We start from the raw sequence: 21,271 nt of genomic DNA, 5'->3' as shown, positions 1-21,271 counted from the left end.
CGTGGTGTTTCGTACGTTTTTTACAAATGACCAGAAATTTTTACTACCTTTGGGACATTGTAGTATTTTTTGCCTTAATTTCTGATCATGCAAAAATTTGGTTCGTCGAATATGACCATTACAGGTCTTTCTAGCTTGTTTAAACTTATTCCGGTTTTCCTCAGTCGGGTTGGCTTTATAACAACGGAAACTTACATCTCTGACCCTAATAACCTCTTTACAGCTCACATCAAACCATGAGTTCTCTTTGGGTTTGATAGATTTCACCCTATTCGGGATAAAATTTCTCATTCCACAAAGAATTAAATTTGTCACCATATCTGCGCTGGAATCCACGTCACTATCGAGGAAGCATAGTGACCAGTTAAAGTTCCTGAAGAATTCATTGAGACCGTCCCAGTTGGCTTTCTCATATTGCCAAACGGTTCTCATAGGAGGTTTTTCTTTAACTGGGTTTTTTCGACATGAGAATTTTGCAGATACGATACAATGGTCTGATGTGCCTAGAGGCGGTAATACACTTATTGTGTATTTATTAGGGTCAGAGGTAAGAAACAAGTCTAGGGTGTTGGCGGATTGACCTGCAATGTCAGGGATTCGAGTTGGCTCATCGACAAGCTGAGTTAATTGATTTAACTCAGCAAAGATCTCAACATACCTTCCTTCCGGTGTTGACTGGCCAGAATAACGAAGCCAAGAAGAATTGTGTACATTGAAATCGCCCGCAATGACGATTTCAGTGTGAGGATAATGGGCAACAATTCTTTGAATGGAGTCAGACAGAGCATCAAATTCGTTAAAAGTTGAATTCCTGTCCAGATTTGGACTTCGATATAAAAAACATGCGTGGATGATGCGCTTATTTACCGTAAATTTTAACCACATGAAATTGAAGTTTGTGTTAGAGCACAAACCATATTGTGGCTGGAGTTGGTATGCAACATCATTTCTTATATACACGGCTAATCCATGATGAGGAAAAAATAATGGCACTAAGTTATTCCCATTTAAATTAAATTCTGAATGATCGGAATCTTTGAGTTTCACTCAATGCCAAAACAGCTGGCCTGTTTGATGCAGTGTGGACATATGTGGCATAGAAGTTCTTTCTTAAACCACGAATGTTGCTAAAATCCACCCTGAATTCACCCAACATTCTAATGTTCAAAACTAATTTAAACACAATTCGGACAATTACCTATAGTATATGTTTTATCTTGAATTCAATTTGAACTTTTCAGTTACAGATTTCCACTAGTGTTATGCCTAAGTGAAAATCTGCATACTGATCCGCCCCTGGTTAACTATATATCACATTTACTAATCTATCCGGTTTGTTTAGTATCAATTTTTCTCGGTCTCCCACTTCCACTTGGTTTTGTTATAAATCGGTTTTTTTTTTTGGAAGAATTAATAACGTACTCTACTGTGGAATGTGGCCTTTTCACAATACCAGCGATTTGTCTTTGACTTTTCTTTTCGTCCCACAACTTAACAATACGTTTTTTCATATCAAGTGAAGTTTGTTTGTTTTCCATTTTTTTTATTGCAATTAACTCCATAGATAATTGCACTTTAACAACAGAAAATCGACTGTACAACTTTTTTTTTGGTTCACTGTACATAAACCTGAAAATGCTGAAACTTTTAGGTTCATATCCTTAAAGTGTTCTCAACAAAAAAAGCAGTTAAAAAGCACTGTTTATTATTACGAATTCATACTTTTAAGGCTATACCATCAACTTTTTTTCGAACATACTAAAAATAATATAAAAAAATAATTATAAATATTATAAATATTGAAAATCGTGCAGAAATTACATTTAAGGTTTTTTCAAAACTTCAGATATGTAGATTAAAATGAAGTCATGACTAATGAGAAATTACGAAAATTAAGTGATATTGGACTCCATTGTGTGAAGATTTTTTTATATGATGGATGCCTTAAAAACACACAGAAATACTTGAAATACATTTTGACAACTATGTCCATAATTAATTTAATCAAAAAATCAAATGGGGTGGCGCAACAGTCCGTGGTGAACCAGGGCCTAGTGACTTACAACTCTCAACCATTCCTGTGTGCTAGTACTGTTGTCCGGAATGGAGGGAACCTACAATTTTAGGACGAATCCGAACGGCTAGTTTTGAGCAAGCACTTTTTTCATGACAAGAATTACTCTTGAAGGATTTGTGAATTCCACGCGAGAGGCAGTACCCGCGAAAATTATTATTTTTTTTTTTTAAATTAAGGTGGCACAGGCAGGGATTGAACCCAAGACCCCTTGCATGACAGTCCAACGCACTAACCATCATGCCACGGGTACTACTAGATGTCTCCAGTTTCGCGCTCCAAGTTGGGTGAGGTCACTTTCCACTTGTGCGCGCCACCTGAACCGCGGTCTTCCTCTACTGCGCTGTCCTGTGGGTGTGGATTCGAAGACTTTCCGGGCCGGAGCATTGGTTTTGCATGCGCTCTAGGTGACCCAGCCATCTTAGTCGTTGGACTTTTTACCCTTCTGGCTAAGTCTACGTCGCTGTACAGCCCGTACAACTCGTCGTTTCATCTTCTCCTCCACTAACCTTCGATGCATACGAGACCGTAGATCACACGAAGAACTTTTCTCTTGAACCGGCCTAAGGTGCTTTCATCCGCTTTTATCATAGTCCATGCTTCTGCACCGTAAGCAACACTTTGGTCCCTCGAGAGATGATTTTACCACTCAATTGCTTTTTTAGTCCAAAGAAACAGCGGTAAGCGTTTACGGCGTATACTAGGTACACGAAGTCCTTGACTACCTCAAACTTATGTCTGTCGATGGTGAAGTTTTGACCAAGACTTCGGCGTTATATATATTTTTTGACGACGAGAGCATGTACTTTGTTTTGCCCTCATTAACCGTTAAACCCATTTTTGCCGCCTCTGCCTCAATACTCACAAAAGCCCCATCGACATAACGCTGAGTTCTTCCGATTATGTCAATGTCACCAGCATATGCTGGTAATTGGACAGACTTTTGAAAGATAGTGCCTCTAGTGTTGACATGTGAGCTCTGCACTATTCTTTCAAGCACGATGTTAAAAAATCACATGACAGCGCATCACCTTGTCTAAAACCTTGTTTGACATCGAAATGGAGCAGCGTAAATTCTCCATGGTCATCATGCCAAAGCTAGACATGGCCCTATACAGCTCGTCCCTGTAGATGCTGTCATATGCGGCCTTAAAATCGATGAAAAGATGGTGGGTGTCGGTTTGGTGTTCTTGGATCTACCGTAATGTGAATATTTTAAGTAGACTGATTCCTCTATAGTTGGTGCAGAGGGTCTCCTTTTTTCAGGATCGGGCAAACAATACTGAGGTTCCATCCATCGGGCATGCTTTTTTCCGACCATATCATACAGATAAGTTGGTGCATGCTCCTAACCAACTTATCTCCAGCTGCTTTAAAGAGCTCGGCATCCAAGCCATCCGCTCCAGCGGCTTTATTAGACTTCAACTTAGATATGGCAATCTTTACTTCGTCTAAGTCGGGAGGACGGGATTGTTGGCTTTCGTCGTCTATGTTGAATGGATCATCCTGCCTGACAGCGGGACTCAGTTCGTCGTCGCAGTTATACAGTCTGCAGAAGTGGTCCTTCCATATCCTCAGCATTGACTGCGGTTCCACTATGATGTTTCCACTTTCGTCTTTGCAGCCTTCGGTTCTAGGTTTATGTATATAAAACTTTCGAACTTCATTCCTGCTTTTAAACCTCTCAACACCTTCAACCGCACGCTTCTCATGTCCTCTCTTTTGCCTTCTGAGAAGTCGGCGTTCCTCTCGCCCCTTCTGCTCATAGAGCCCATGAGCAGCTCTCGTTCTTTTAATCAGCACCGCTTTGCGTGCCTGTTGTTTGGCTGCATTTGCCCGCCGACATTCCTTATCAAACTAGGGGTTCCTTGTTGGTGGCTGTTGCAAACCCAGCACATCAGAGGCGGCTTCTCTGATTGCATCTTAGCAATGTTGGAACTGGTTTTCGATACATTGTGTTGGCGGCAAAAAACTTCGAAAGAGGTTACTTGTAACTCGGTCGGAAAAGGATTTGGCGATCTCTGGCAATTGTAGCCGTTCGACGTTGTACCTTCTCCCAGCACCTCCTTGTTTTGCCTTGGGTCTGAAAATCCGAAGTGCTACATTGGCTACAACGAGGTAGTGGTCCGAGTCGGTGTTATCTCCTCGGAAAGTTCGTACATTCATGATGCTAGAAGCGTGTCTGGCGTCGATCGCAAAATGGTCAATCTGGTTGACAGTAGATTGATCTGGAGAAGTCAAAGTTCCTTTGTGGATGTTGAGGTGTGGAAAACGCGTACTGGCTACCATTACGTTTCGCCCCGCAGCAAAATCTATGAGCCTGAATCCATTGTCGGGAGTGTTGTCGTGCAGGCTGTTCTTCCCGATTATTCCACCAAATATGTCTTCCCTTCCTAGCTTGGCAATAAAATCACCCAGTACAATTTTAATATCGTAGCTATGACACTGCTCATATGTTTTGTCTAAGTGCTCGAAGAACATATCTTTAGTGTTGTCGTCTTTGTCTTCTGTGGGGCGTGCGTGCATATCAGGCTAATGTTGCGAATTTAGTCTTGATGCGTATGGTCATGAGGCGCTCATTGATGCACCTATAGCTTAATACTTCTTGCCTAAGTCTGGCTCCAATGACGAAACCGCATCCAAATAAGCGCTGTTGGTTTTCGTGGTAGCAGTCACCATAGTAGATATTGCAGTTTTTCATCCTCTTTTTGCCCGGCCCATCCCATCGTATTTCCTGGATGGCGGTGATATCTGCTTTATATCGTTCTAGGGCCTCCGCTTATTCTTCGGCCACACGTGGTCTGTTAAGGGACCTAACATTCCACGTGCATATCCGAAGTTCGTTGTCCTTTATTCGTTTGCGTTGGTTGTCAACAGTAAACCCGTCCGTATCCGCGGCTTGTTGGTGCTTCGCAACTATAAAAGCTTTTACGTGGCCAGGAATTCACCCCGACACGACAGCACAACCCCCAACCTGGAGGGCCAGATCCTAAGTATAACTCCAAGGATGGGGAGCCGGATAAAAACTCTGAATATGTCGAAGAAGCCATATTAGGTGTTCACTAAGTAGTTCAACCTTAGGAACTGTAGACGCCACCGTTGATTCAATCTCGGGAATTCCTCCTGTTTAAGAATGCCGAACATCGGACGCAACACCCTATAAAATATAACTTGCAAAATCATAACATTAAATTTCATTATATCTATGTATGCGCTTCCCGCAATGCACATCATATTTTCTTTTATGTACACACTCTATGTACTAACATAAACTGTAAATTCTCTATCTCCATTGAATTGCCTAATCTGTATACCTTTTTTAATCGTCACTCTGCATTCAATCACCAACGAGATCGGTTGGCTTAAACACTTAATCACAATTCACAACAAGTCAAACATATTTTGTACAGTCAAACATTCTACATAAATTCACACAGTTCACAATCATTAAATAATAAAATACAGTCAATTAATTATTAATAAGTTGAACAAAGTTATTTTATTTAAACAAACAACAGACGGAACATACATACAGACATTTACACGTAATTATAAACACAACAAGGAGGTACACGATTACACAAACACAAATTGGAATTGGTAACAAATTATCAAACTTACTAACACCAATTATTAAATTTACAAAATATTAACAATTTATTAAACAAAACACACTATACATTTTCACACAAATCGAACATTCATACATTCATCATTCATTCAAATCATAAATTTCATACAATCCAAATCATAAAATGGTCCTTCGAGCCGGTTGACGCTTTTTTTATGAGAAACCAGTGCCTTTCAATTTAATTAATTGAACTTAAATAAAAAAAAAAAAAAAGCACAGTGCGGTTCGTAATAAAGTGGACAGGTTTTTTATTCCGGTTTTTAGACCACACATAAAAAAAAGAGGTGATTTTGCGGGAAGGTGTAGGCCGTTATTTAGGCGTATAGTTTTGATTATTTAGACAGTTAGTCGCTAACGTTTTTTTAACAAACGGTACCTACTATTCCTAACGGGCATTTTATGCAGATATTTCATACATTTTGAAATTAAAATTAATTCAAAATACGCTTTAATTAATTCATTGTTTTTTCTAATTAAAATGAATAAAGTTATCGCAAAGCGTGGTCGTGTTAAAGGCTGTATTACTCTTACAGCAACATATGCTAGTGCGATTCCAATTTCGACGACTTCAGAGACATTAGAATTTCGTCTTGAAAAACTTAATGAAGCGTGGCAAGAGTTCATAACATTACAAAATGAACTTTTAGACTTTATCGGTACCAAAGATTACGTTGATCGTGAATCGGAATTTGCCGAATATGAGGCAAAATATTTTGAAACTCACGCTTTGCTGACAGATGCGATTCGCGTTAAATCTAAAGCTCACGGGTCTAGTGAAAAGGGTATCGCTCAAGGTTACCATACGCCGTCGGAAGATTCTGATATGAGCATGCCGTACAAGTCCGTTAAATTACCAACCATTACAATTGAACCCTTTTCGGGTGAATATAAAGATTGGCCAACTTTTCGGGACATGTTCCAGGGAACTGTCGATTCGAATAGAACAATTACCAATACGCAAAAGTTACACTTTCTAAAATCGTTTCTGCGGGGAGAAGCCGCGAATCTTCTCAAACATATTCAGTGTTCGGAAAATAATTATATTGAGGCTTGGACAAGATTAGAGCAACGTTACGATCAAAAGCATCTTATCGTCCGTTCTTTTATTCATTCGTTTCTTTCGCTTCCATCATGCAATATAGCCAACGTCCAATCGCTTCGTAAGATTACCAACGGTGCTGATGAAGCTGTGCGGGGACTCAACGCGTTGGACACGAACACACGTGATCCATGGCTTATTTATCTACTTCTCCAAAAGGTAGATCAAGATACTAAGAGGGCTTGGGCTGAGGAAGTTGGTTCACGAGGTGATTCAACCATACATGAATTTTTAGAATTTCTTCAAACACGTTGCCAGTGTCTTGAAGCTTGCAGTTCTTTTCCAAATCCTACCAGCACCCGAGCGGTTCGTGCGCATTTAGTGAAATCTGGTCCAAGCTGCCCAAAATGCCAAGAAGGGCACTTACTTTCAAGTTGTCAAGCCTTTAAAACCTTGAATATCGAATCTCGTCGTGAATTCGTACGAAACAAGTCACTCTGTTTCAATTGCTTGCGTTCGGGGCATGCCTCCAATAATTGTCGCCTCACAGTTCGTTGCCATTTATGCCGCTCTCGTCATCATTCTCTTCTCCATTCGTCTCAGTCTCAAAATTCTAATCAAACATCAAATCAAACTTCGAATTTTAATTCAAGTCGTAATTCAAATCAAGGTTCTAATGCAGTTTCTGATTCAAATCATCAGTCGATAAATTCTAATTCTGAAAATCCAACTCCACATTCTTCAAATTCACTCATTGCAAATCATTCAATCTCATTCAAACCTAATCACCAAGTTTCAACAATTTTACCAACAGCTGTAGCCCGAATTCGGGATAATCAAGGACTTTATCAAATCGTGCGCGTTCTTCTCGACTCTGGTTCTCAGGTGTCATTTATAACTGAGCAAGCAGCTCAACGCCTAGGGCTCCCTCGAAAACGTTTAAGAATACCAGTAGTAGGAATTGCGTCAAAATCTGCTGGAGTAACTAATGGTTTAGTCAATCTTAACATCGTCTCTTGCTACAGTTCCGAAATGATTGATCTCAGTTGCTACGTTTTGCCTACCATCACTTCATCGCTTCCACCACTATCAATCGATCAAATTCCTCAAAATCTTTCTTCTCTGAATCTTGCTGATCCTAACTACTGCGATCCTGGTCCAATCGACATTTTGATAGGGGCTGATAGAGTTTTCAATATCATAAAGGGAGCTGCTGAAATCGAAAAAGGAGGAACTCTTACTTCGATTCCAACTATTTTTGGCTGGGTCATAGCTGGTCATCATTCACAGCACTCACCAGTAAGATCAGGAATTCAAACATTTTGTACTCGGTTAGATCATGCTCAGGAGTTTGACTTAGAAAAATTCTGGAGGCTTGAGGAAGTTTCCAACGAACAACCACTGTCTCTTGAAGAACAGTTAGCTGAGGAAAACTTCGTCAAATCTCATACTCGTCTTCAAGATGGCAGATACGAAGTACAACTACCTTTCAAGTCAACAAAACTCAATTTCGGAGATTCCTTCGGTACGGCTCTAGCGCGTTTTCATTCCATTGAACGGAAGTTCAATTGCAATCCAAATCTGAAATCTGAATACACAAAATTCATAAATGAATATATTTCACTTGGACATATGGAAGAAGTACCTTCCAATGAAATTCTAAAGTCAAACAATTCAAGCTACTATTTGCCTCATCATGCAATCTTCAAAGGTGATAGTAGTACCACCAAAATCCGAGTTGTTTTCGACGCATCTGCGAAAACTCGATCGTCTCAATCTCTAAATGAAACCCTTCTTGTGGGTCCTACCATCCAACGTGACATATTTTCAATCTGTCTTAGATCTCGTCGACATGCCTATCTCATAACAGGAGATATTGAAAAAATGTACAGGCAGATCCGGGTTTCTCGAAACCACACAGACTTTCAGCGAATTGTCTGGCGCGAAAACCCTGAAGAACCATTGAAACATTTTCGTTTGCTCACTGTCACGTACGGAACTTCGGCTGCTCCATTTTTGGCTGTAAGAGTTTTGCAACAGTTAGCTGCAGAGTCTTCAAAAACTCATCCTCGAGCATCCAAAACTCTTCTCAATGATTTTTACGTTGATGACGTCATCACCGGTTCAGACACCATTGATGATCTTATTTCTCTTCGAATTGAATTGGTGGAGTTGTTGAAATCAGCTGGATTCAACCTTCGCAAGTGGACTACGAATTGCTGGCCACTACTTATCTCTTTACCAGAGGACCAGCGCGAACTTTCACCGGTGGACTTCGAAGAATCTAATTCTGTCAAAGTTCTGGGATTGCAATGGTGCCCATCCAGAGATATCTTTTCATATAAGGTCAAATTGAATCTAGTAAATTCATGTACTAAACGCCACATCTTGTCAGATGCTTCCAAAATCTTCGATCCTTTGGGATTTCTCGCGCCGATCGTAATAGGAGTAAAAATATTGCTTCAGGAACTCTGGAGGAAGCAGATCAACTGGGATGAAGAAGTTCCAGACTCTTTATCACAGCAATGGAACAACATCAGGAACGAGCTACATATCGTGGAAAACTTCGCAATTCCAAGGATCATGCTACAAAATAAAAATGAATGGGAACTGCACGGCTTTTGCGATGCATCCCTGGATGCATACGCAGCAGTCGTCTATTGTCGAAACATAAAACCAAATAATTCTATATCTGTTACGCTCGTTGCAGCAAAATCTAAGGTTGCCCCTTTAAAAGTTTTACCTCTTCCAAGGCTTGAGTTGTGTGGAGCCTTATTACTCGTTCGATTGCTTAACAAAATTAAGATTTCATTACAGGAACCAGAAGTCAAAACGTTTGCCTGGACTGATTCATCCATTGTCTTGCATTGGTTGGCCGCTCCCCCAAAGAATTGGTCGGTATTCATTGGAAACCGTACATCTGAAATCCTCACATCGTTGCCGATAAAATCTTGGAATCATGTACGTTCGGCTTCTAATCCTGCAGATGCCGCTACAAGAGGATTGTTACCATCAACTTTGGAAAAAACTACCCTTTGGTGGGAGGGACCCCAATGGCTTAGTAAAACTCGAGATCAATGGCCATCATCAAGTTACAATACGGCAGATATCGACACTCAGCACTTGGAAGAAAGAAAGGTTAAACCAATCGCACAGGTATTACATTCAAATATAAACTCGAATCACCCATTTGAAACTATAATCAATAACTCTTCAAGCTGGTTTAAAGTAGTACGTGTAGCATCATACGTGTTTCGTTTCATCGAAAATTATTTCCTACCTAAGGAAAAGCAGAATTTAAATCCACTTTTCACGGAAGAGTTATTCTATGCCAAAATTCGAATCATAAAATATGTTCAATCGTCTTTATTTTATTCAGACATTCATTCTTTAAAAACGAAAAACGAACTTTCATCAAAAAGCAGGCTTTTAAACTTAAGTCCATTTATCGATTCTTCAGGTGTTCTTCGTGTCGGCGGTCGGCTAGAACACTCAAATCTTACCTATTCAGAAAAGCACCCCATAATTTTGTGCAAATCTCATCGAGTCGCAAAGCTAATCGTGGATTTTACACATAAAAATCACTTACATGCCGGTGCCTCGCTTTTATTCGCCTTAATCAAACAAGACTTTTATATTCTGGGTTGCAGAAATCTCGCTCGAAAGGTTGTTCGGGACTGTACTCAATGTATTCGTCAGCGTAAAGCAACATCAAAACAGCTGATGGGAAATCTTCCATCCGAACGCATTCGGTACGCTCGACCATTCAGTAGAGTAGGCTGCGATTATGCAGGTCCAATATCACTACGTTTAAATCGGGGTAGGAACCCAAAATTCGTAAAGGCTTACATAGCGCTATTCGTATGTTTCGTGACAAAGGCAATCCACATCGAACTCGTCGGTGACCTGTCATCAATTGCCTTTTTGTCAGCTCTCGACCGCTTTGTGGCCCGCCGCGGTAAACCCTGTGAGATTTGGAGCGACAACGGAACCAACTTTGTTGGTGCTAAACGTCTACTCAACGAGCTCTACAATCATCTCTGCAGTCAACAACACAACAACATCGTCATCGACCACCTGTCTAAAGACAACATCAGTTGGAAGTTTATCCCACCGTCCTCTCCACATTTCGGAGGTCTCTGGGAATCAGGTGTTCGATCCATCAAGCTGCACCTGAAACGTGTCATAGGCGATACAATACTCACCTATGAAGAAATGTACACCTTATTAACAAAAATCGAAGCTTTGCTTAATTCACGCCCAATGTGGCAAACTTCTGACTGTGACCCTATTGCCCTAACACCTTCTCATTTTTTAATAGGGGAAGCATACACAGCTGTTCCTCAACCCGATGTTTCTAACTCTGTCATTTCAATTAAAACTAATTGGTCTCTTTTGCAGGCAATGCTTCAAGGCTTTTGGAAACGTTGGCATGCTGAATTTCTTACTTCATTGCAGCAACGCTCAAAATGGCAGAAATCGCAACCAAACCTCGAAGTTGATGATGTCGTTCTCCTCAAGGAACCCAATTTGCCTCCATCTAAGTGGATCTCCATTGAATTGCCTAATCTGTATACCTTTTTTAATCGTCACTCTGCATTCAATCACCAACGAGATCGGTTGGCTTAAACACTTAATCACAATTCACAACAAGTCAAACATATTTTGTACAGTCAAACATTCTACATAAATTCACACAGTTCACAATCATTAAATAATAAAATACAGTCAATTAATTATTAATAAGTTGAACAAAGTTATTTTATTTAAACAAACAACAGACGGAACATACATACAGACATTTACACGTAATTATAAACACAACAAGGAGGTACACGATTACACAAACACAAATTGGAATTGGTAACAAATTATCAAACTTACTAACACCAATTATTAAATTTACAAAATATTAACAATTTATTAAACAAAACACACTATACATTTTCACACAAATCGAACATTCATACATTCATCATTCATTCAAATCATAAATTTCATACAATCCAAATCATAAAATGGTCCTTCGAGCCGGTTGACGCTTTTTTTATGAGAAACCAGTGCCTTTCAATTTAATTAATTGAACTTAAATAAAAAAAAAAAAAAAGCACAGTGCGGTTCGTAATAAAGTGGACAGGTTTTTTATTCCGGTTTTTAGACCACACATAAAAAAAAGAGGTGATTTTGCGGGAAGGTGTAGGCCGTTATTTAGGCGTATAGTTTTGATTATTTAGACAGTTAGTCGCTAACGTTTTTTTAACAAACGGTACCTACTATTCCTAACGGGCATTTTATGCAGATATTTCATACATTTTGAAATTAAAATTAATTCAAAATACGCTTTAATTAATTCATTGTTTTTTCTAATTAAAATGAATAAAGTTATCGCAAAGCGTGGTCGTGTTAAAGGCTGTATTACTCTTACAGCAACATATGCTAGTGCGATTCCAATTTCGACGACTTCAGAGACATTAGAATTTCGTCTTGAAAAACTTAATGAAGCGTGGCAAGAGTTCATAACATTACAAAATGAACTTTTAGACTTTATCGGTACCAAAGATTACGTTGATCGTGAATCGGAATTTGCCGAATATGAGGCAAAATATTTTGAAACTCACGCTTTGCTGACAGATGCGATTCGCGTTAAATCTAAAGCTCACGGGTCTAGTGAAAAGGGTATCGCTCAAGGTTACCATACGCCGTCGGAAGATTCTGATATGAGCATGCCGTACAAGTCCGTTAAATTACCAACCATTACAATTGAACCCTTTTCGGGTGAATATAAAGATTGGCCAACTTTTCGGGACATGTTCCAGGGAACTGTCGATTCGAATAGAACAATTACCAATACGCAAAAGTTACACTTTCTAAAATCGTTTCTGCGGGGAGAAGCCGCGAATCTTCTCAAACATATTCAGTGTTCGGAAAATAATTATATTGAGGCTTGGACAAGATTAGAGCAACGTTACGATCAAAAGCATCTTATCGTCCGTTCTTTTATTCATTCGTTTCTTTCGCTTCCATCATGCAATATAGCCAACGTCCAATCGCTTCGTAAGATTACCAACGGTGCTGATGAAGCTGTGCGGGGACTCAACGCGTTGGACACGAACACACGTGATCCATGGCTTATTTATCTACTTCTCCAAAAGGTAGATCAAGATACTAAGAGGGCTTGGGCTGAGGAAGTTGGTTCACGAGGTGATTCAACCATACATGAATTTTTAGAATTTCTTCAAACACGTTGCCAGTGTCTTGAAGCTTGCAGTTCTTTTCCAAATCCTACCAGCACCCGAGCGGTTCGTGCGCATTTAGTGAAATCTGGTCCAAGCTGCCCAAAATGCCAAGAAGGGCACTTACTTTCAAGTTGTCAAGCCTTTAAGACCTTGAATATCGAATCTCGTCGTGAATTCGTACGAAACAAGTCACTCTGTTTCAATTGCTTGCGTTCGGGGCATGCCTCCAATAATTGTCGCCTCACAGTTCGTTGCCATTTATGCCGCTCTCGTCATCATTCTCTTCTCCATTCGTCTCAGTCTCAAAATTCTAATCAAACATCAAATCAAACTTCGAATTTTAATTCAAGTCGTAATTCAAATCAAGGTTCTAATGCAGTTTCTGATTCAAATCATCAGTCGATAAATTCTAATTCTGAAAATCCAACTCCACATTCTTCAAATTCACTCATTGCAAATCATTCAATCTCATTCAAACCTAATCACCAAGTTTCAACAATTTTACCAACAGCTGTAGCCCGAATTCGGGATAATCAAGGACTTTATCAAATCGTGCGCGTTCTTCTCGACTCTGGTTCTCAGGTGTCATTTATAACTGAGCAAGCAGCTCAACGCCTAGGGCTCCCTCGAAAACGTTTAAGAATACCAGTAGTAGGAATTGCGTCAAAATCTGCTGGAGTAACTAATGGTTTAGTCAATCTTAACATCGTCTCTTGCTACAGTTCCGAAATGATTGATCTCAGTTGCTACGTTTTGCCTACCATCACTTCATCGCTTCCACCACTATCAATCGATCAAATTCCTCAAAATCTTTCTTCTCTGAATCTTGCTGATCCTAACTACTGCGATCCTGGTCCAATCGACATTTTGATAGGGGCTGATAGAGTTTTCAATATCATAAAGGGAGCTGCTGAAATCGAAAAAGGAGGAACTCTTACTTCGATTCCAACTATTTTTGGCTGGGTCATAGCTGGTCATCATTCACAGCACTCACCAGTAAGATCAGGAATTCAAACATTTTGTACTCGGTTAGATCATGCTCAGGAGTTTGACTTAGAAAAATTCTGGAGGCTTGAGGAAGTTTCCAACGAACAACCACTGTCTCTTGAAGAACAGTTAGCTGAGGAAAACTTCGTCAAATCTCATACTCGTCTTCAAGATGGCAGATACGAAGTACAACTACCTTTCAAGTCAACAAAACTCAATTTCGGAGATTCCTTCGGTACGGCTCTAGCGCGTTTTCATTCCATTGAACGGAAGTTCAATTGCAATCCAAATCTGAAATCTGAATACACAAAATTCATAAATGAATATATTTCACTTGGACATATGGAAGAAGTACCTTCCAATGAAATTCTAAAGTCAAACAATTCAAGCTACTATTTGCCTCATCATGCAATCTTCAAAGGTGATAGTAGTACCACCAAAATCCGAGTTGTTTTCGACGCATCTGCGAAAACTCGATCGTCTCAATCTCTAAATGAAACCCTTCTTGTGGGTCCTACCATCCAACGTGACATATTTTCAATCTGTCTTAGATCTCGTCGACATGCCTATCTCATAACAGGAGATATTGAAAAAATGTACAGGCAGATCCGGGTTTCTCGAAACCACACAGACTTTCAGCGAATTGTCTGGCGCGAAAACCCTGAAGAACCATTGAAACATTTTCGTTTGCTCACTGTCACGTACGGAACTTCGGCTGCTCCATTTTTGGCTGTAAGAGTTTTGCAACAGTTAGCTGCAGAGTCTTCAAAAACTCATCCTCGAGCATCCAAAACTCTTCTCAATGATTTTTACGTTGATGACGTCATCACCGGTTCAGACACCATTGATGATCTTATTTCTCTTCGAATTGAATTGGTGGAGTTGTTGAAATCAGCTGGATTCAACCTTCGCAAGTGGACTACGAATTGCTGGCCACTACTTATCTCTTTACCAGAGGACCAGCGCGAACTTTCACCGGTGGACTTCGAAGAATCTAATTCTGTCAAAGTTCTGGGATTGCAATGGTGCCCATCCAGAGATATCTTTTCATATAAGGTCAAATTGAATCTAGTAAATTCATGTACTAAACGCCACATCTTGTCAGATGCTTCCAAAATCTTCGATCCTTTGGGATTTCTCGCGCCGATCGTAATAGGAGTAAAAATATTGCTTCAGGAACTCTGGAGGAAGCAGATCAACTGGGATGAAGAAGTTCCAGACTCTTTATCACAGCAATGGAACAACATCAGGAACGAGCTACATATCGTGGAAAACTTCGCAATTCCAAGGATCATGCTACAAAATAAAAATGAATGGGAACTGCACGGCTTTTGCGATGCATCCCTGGATGCATACGCAGCAGTCGTCTATTGTCGAAACATAAAACCAAATAATTCTATATCTGTTACGCTCGTTGCAGCAAAATCTAAGGTTGCCCCTTTAAAAGTTTTACCTCTTCCAAGGCTTGAGTTGTGTGGAGCCTTATTACTCGTTCGATTGCTTAACAAAATTAAGATTTCATTACAGGAACCAGAAGTCAAAACGTTTGCCTGGACTGATTCATCCATTGTCTTGCATTGGTTGGCCGCTCCCCCAAAGAATTGGTCGGTATTCATTGGAAACCGTACATCTGAAATCCTCACATCGTTGCCGATAAAATCTTGGAATCATGTACGTTCGGCTTCTAATCCTGCAGATGCCGCTACAAGAGGATTGTTACCATCAACTTTGGAAAAAACTACCCTTTGGTGGGAGGGACCCCAATGGCTTAGTAAAACTCGAGATCAATGGCCATCATCAAGTTACAATACGGCAGATATCGACACTCAGCACTTGGAAGAAAGAAAGGTTAAACCAATCGCACAGGTATTACATTCAAATATAAACTCGAATCACCCATTTGAAACTATAATCAATAACTCTTCAAGCTGGTTTAAAGTAGTACGTGTAGCATCATACGTGTTTCGTTTCATCGAAAATTATTTCCTACCTAAGGAAAAGCAGAATTTAAATCCACTTTTCACGGAAGAGTTATTCTATGCCAAAATTCGAATCATAAAATATGTTCAATCGTCTTTATTTTATTCAGACATTCATTCTTTAAAAACGAAAAACGAACTTTCATCAAAAAGCAGGCTTTTAAACTTAAGTCCATTTATCGATTCTTCAGGTGTTCTTCGTGTCGGCGGTCGGCTAGAACACTCAAATCTTACCTATTCAGAAAAGCACCCCATAATTTTGTGCAAATCTCATCGAGTCGCAAAGCTAATCGTGGATTTTACACATAAAAATCACTTACATGCCGGTGCCTCGCTTTTATTCGCCTTAATCAAACAAGACTTTTATATTCTGGGTTGCAGAAATCTCGCTCGAAAGGTTGTTCGGGACTGTACTCAATGTATTCGTCAGCGTAAAGCAACATCAAAACAGCTGATGGGAAATCTTCCATCCGAACGCATTCGGTACGCTCGACCATTCAGTAGAGTAGGCTGCGATTATGCAGGTCCAATATCACTACGTTTAAATCGGGGTAGGAACCCAAAATTCGTAAAGGCTTACATAGCGCTATTCGTATGTTTCGTGACAAAGGCAATCCACATCGAACTCGTCGGTGACCTGTCATCAATTGCCTTTTTGTCAGCTCTCGACCGCTTTGTGGCCCGCCGCGGTAAACCCTGTAAGATTTGGAGCGACAACGGAACCAACTTTGTTGGTGCTAAACGTCTACTCAACGAGCTCTACAATCATCTCTGCAGTCAACAACACAACAACATCGTCATCGACCACCTGTCTAAAGACAACATCAGTTGGAAGTTTATCCCACCGTCCTCTCCACATTTCGGAGGTCTCTGGGAATCAGGTGTTCGATCCATCAAGCTGCACCTGAAACGTGTCATAGGCGATACAATACTCACCTATGAAGAAATGTACACCTTATTAACAAAAATCGAAGCTTTGCTTAATTCACGCCCAATGTGGCAAACTTCTGACTGTGACCCTATTGCCCTAACACCTTCTCATTTTTTAATAGGGGAAGCATACACAGCTGTTCCTCAACCCGATGTTTCTAACTCTGTCATTTCAATTAAAACTAATTGGTCTCTTTTGCAGGCAATGCTTCAAGGCTTTTGGAAACGTTGGCATGCTGAATTTCTTACTTCATTGCAGCAACGCTCAAAATGGCAGAAATCGCAACCAAACCTCGAAGTTGATGATGTCGTTCTCCTCAAGGAACCCAATTTGCCTCCATCTAAGTGGATCTCCATTGAATTGCCTAATCTGTATACCTTTTTTAATCGTCACTCTGCATTCAATCACCAACGAGATCGGTTGGCTTAAACACTTAATCACAATTCACAACAAGTCAAACATATTTTGTACAGTCAAACATTCTACATAAATTCACACAGTTCACAATCATTAAATAATAAAATACAGTCAATTAATTATTAATAAGTTGAACAAAGTTATTTTATTTAAACAAACAACAGACGGAACATACATACAGACATTTACACGTAATTATAAACACAACAAGGAGGTACACGATTACACAAACACAAATTGGAATTGGTAACAAATTATCAAACTTACTAACACCAATTATTAAATTTACAAAATATTAACAATTTATTAAACAAAACACACTATACATTTTCACACAAATCGAACATTCATACATTCATCATTCATTCAAATCATAAATTTCATACAATCCAAATCACCTCCACTGCCGTCTGGATAAGGAGAAGTGCCTTAGTGAAAACACCTCTCCCCCCTCTCTCGTTTGCTGCCCCCAACAACTTTCCACTGGGGTTGGAACCCAATCTCCAGTTGAGGTACTATGCACCCGATGTTCACCACGGGGAGGTGCGAGTAGGAGTTGATACATAGAGGTAGGTTTTGAGAAAAACCTGGCTTCTAACTAATTTTAACTTATAAGAAACATTGTTTTGACAGTTTTTTTTACAAAAAATAAAGACCCAAACAAGAAAGATATTAAGAGTTCGTAAGAATTGAATTTCGACAAAAATATCTTTTCAAAACTTTGAGATTATCTCTTCCAACTTATTTTATCTTATAAAAAATATTGTTTTAAAAATTGGGTAATATTTTGATAAAAATGGAATTGACAGTTTTTTTACTAAGAAATAATTAACAGTTTTCTTACAAAATATAAAAACCTTAAAAAAATGTTCGTAAAAAATAATTTTCGACTCAAATAACTTTAAGAAACTGGCTTTAAACTATTTTTTTAACATTATTCTCAACATTCAGTAACATTTTGAGAAAAATCGAATGGACAGTTTTTTGCAAAAAATTAAAACAATTAACAAAAGTTGATAAAAATTGATTTTCGACATAAATATGTATCTTTTCAAAACTTTGACATATTGGCTTAAAACTACTTTTATATTTTAAAAAACATGGTTGTCAACAGGTTTTTTACAAAAAAAATAAAAACCTAACAAAAATAAACAATACTAAAACTTGGTAAAAATGTACTTACGACACAAATAGCTTTTCAAAAATTAAAAATATTGTCTTTAAACTCTAAACAAAATAAAATCTACAAAAAATTGTACGCAAATTTGGTAAAAATTAATGTTGTGTTCTTGATATTTGTCAAATTAATTTCTTTCATCCAATTTGTAAAAATTTAAGAAATGATACTTTTTAACAAAACTAGATTTTCAAACTTAACTATTTCTTTATATGAAAAATATTGTTGGTAATTTAAAAATTTTTAAGAATAATTCAAGTGACAACTTTTTAAACAAGTTTGAAAACCTACAAACCTTTTAAGCAAGACAAATCGACTGGCGGGATGGAAAGTTATCAGTTTGGGTCGCATCCCATCCTATTTTTTACTTTTACAGTCCTGCAAGTTACAGAGGATGTCCAGTAGCAAAAAAGTTCCAAGACACAAAAAGAAAAAACAAAACTGGGAACAAGTTTAGAAACTCAACCAACACAAAACCAGTAGTTGAAAGCAAAAAAGTAACGGTCGATAACATTACTAAAAATCAACAGGGAAAAGCAATTGCACTAAGCAAAAGTGATGAAAATAAATCCTATTCCCAGATTGTAAAAAATGTGCGGAAGAATGAGGAAACTTCTATAAAAGAAATGCTGGAACTCATCCTGAAAAGGATTGACCAACAAGATTTAAACATAAAACAGCTACGCGAAGAACTTCCTTGTTGGTGGCGACTTCAATGCTAAACACACCCAATGGGGATCTAGGCTCATAACAACAAAAGGTAAACGGCTATACCAAGCAGGCCGAAAATACAACTGCGAATTTTATTCTTCTGGTTCGCCAACATATTGGCCATCTGATACTAACAAAATACCAGACCTTATTGACTTTTTCGTAGTTAAAGGTATTAAACGAAATCATATAAGTGTCGAAGGTAATTACGATTTATCATCAGATCATACTCCAGTAATTTTATCACTGAGCGAAACAGAAATAATAGAAAAAAGTAATCCCAAGCTCGTGAATAACAGAACAAACTGGAACGAATTCAGAGACAAACTTGAAAATTTTATAAACCTAAGATCCCCTATGCAAACAATTGAACAAATTGATCATGAAGTAGAACAATTTATTGCTGATGTGCAGCAGGCTGCAGAAGAAAGTACTCAAACTATTTCGAATCAGAGAGAAAAAGAAATAAAATATCCTATCGAAATAAAGGAGTTGATATTGGAAAAAAGAAGAGCTAGAAGAAAATGGCAATCCACGAGATCCCCAGATGATAAGGTAGTTTTTAACCGTCTTAACAACGAATTAAAAAAAAGAATCTGTGAGTTTAAAAATGATTCACTAAGTAGATTCCTGAAAAGTCTGACGACGGATGCTTCTACAGAATACTCCTTATGGAAAGCAACTAAGGGCCTATAAAAAGACCTCAGACACAAAACCCGCCGATAAAATCTCAAGATGGTAAATGGATCGGAAACCCGAAACAAAAGGCTGATCTCTTTGCTGAACATCTCGCGAATGTTTTCAAGCCATTCCCAGCAAGCACAGCTACAGATCCCTTACAGTTTGTTGACACAAACGACGAATGTGAAATACCTTTTGTCACGCTCAAAGAAGTGAGAAGCATGTGTCAACATAAGTTGTCAAACAAAAAATCACCAGGGTACGATCTTATAACTGCTCAGGTTCTGAAAGAAATGCCTCTTATAGCCTTCAAGAAACTCCAATTTATAATAAACGCATGCCTTAAACTAAGATATGTGCCACATCATTGGAAAATTGCGGAAGTCATTGTTATACAAACAAGGTAAGCCACCAACAGAAGTTACATCTTACAGACCAATATCGCTTATACCAATCATGGCAAAAGTTTTTGAAAAACTGCTACTGAAAAGGCTTAGCAAAATAATTGAAGAAAGAAGACTAATTCCGAGCCATCAGTTTGGATTTAGAAATAAACATTCCACGATAGACCAAGTGCATCGAATTACGGATGTTGTGGAAAAGGCACTTGAAGAAAAACAAGTATGCTCGTCTGTATTCTTAGATGTTGCTCAAGCTTTTGACAAGGTTTGGCACTTGGGACTTGAGTACAAACTGCATAGGGACTTCCCCAGGCAGTACTACGAAATACTGAAATCCTACATTACGAACCGACTCTTTAGAGTACGGTACGACCAAAATTACTCGGAACTTAAGAAAATTGAAGCCGGTGTACCACAAGGAAGTGTCCTAGGACCAACCCTGTATCTGTAATATACAAGGGATATTCCAGTGGACATCAACGCTATCATGGCCACCTTCGCTGATGATACTGCAATATTGGTGCCAGATAAATCCGTTACGAAGGCTACACAAAAATTGCAAAATGCAGTCGATAAAGTTAGTGATTGGACGCACAAATGGCGTATCAAATTAAACGAAACAAAATCGACGCATATAAACTTTACAAACAAAAACATAAACAATGTTCCAATTTTTATAAACAGTACAGAAGTACCTTACTCCAATACCGCCAAATACCATGGAATGAATTTGGATGCAAAGCTTAAATGGAAAGAACACATCAAAAAGAAAAGAGAAGAACTAAACTTGAAGTACAGAAAAATGTACTGGTTAATAGGAAAGAACTCTGACCTATCTATCCAGAACAAACTAATGTTATATAAGCAAGTATTGAAACCCGTTTGGACATATGGCATCCAACTATGGGGCTGTACAAAGAAAACAAATGCTGAACCCATCCAAAAATTCCAAAGCAAGGTCCTTCGTGGAATAATAAATGCCCCTTGGTATATAAAAAATAGCGATC

General features: G+C 38.8%; 2 protein-coding genes across 2 annotated transcripts; both read left to right on the top strand.

Moving 5' to 3' along the window:
- The first annotated feature begins 6,183 nt into the window (after positions 1-6,183).
- On the top strand, positions 6,184-11,373 carry LOC129944958 (uncharacterized). The gene has a single exon (XM_056054620.1). The coding sequence runs from the start codon at positions 6,184-6,186 to the stop codon at positions 11,371-11,373; it is 5,190 nt and encodes a 1,729-aa protein (XP_055910595.1).
- A 743-nt stretch (positions 11,374-12,116) lies between these two features.
- Positions 12,117-17,306, top strand: LOC129944957 (uncharacterized). The gene has a single exon (XM_056054619.1). The coding sequence runs from the start codon at positions 12,117-12,119 to the stop codon at positions 17,304-17,306; it is 5,190 nt and encodes a 1,729-aa protein (XP_055910594.1).
- The last annotated feature ends 3,965 nt before the right edge of the window (positions 17,307-21,271 follow it).

Source organism: Eupeodes corollae, chromosome 2 (genome assembly GCF_945859685.1).
Source record: "Eupeodes corollae chromosome 2, idEupCoro1.1, whole genome shotgun sequence".
NCBI lineage: Eukaryota > Metazoa > Arthropoda > Insecta > Diptera > Syrphidae > Eupeodes > Eupeodes corollae.
The sequence above is the reverse complement of the archived record's forward strand: the minus strand, read 5'-3'. Positions and strand labels throughout refer to the sequence as shown.

Excerpts from the sequence above, each read along its gene's own strand:
- LOC129944958 (XM_056054620.1), top strand. The coding sequence starts at position 6,184 with ATGAATAAAGTTATCGCAAAGCGTGGTCGTGTTAAAGGCTGTATTACT.
- LOC129944957 (XM_056054619.1), top strand. The coding sequence starts at position 12,117 with ATGAATAAAGTTATCGCAAAGCGTGGTCGTGTTAAAGGCTGTATTACT.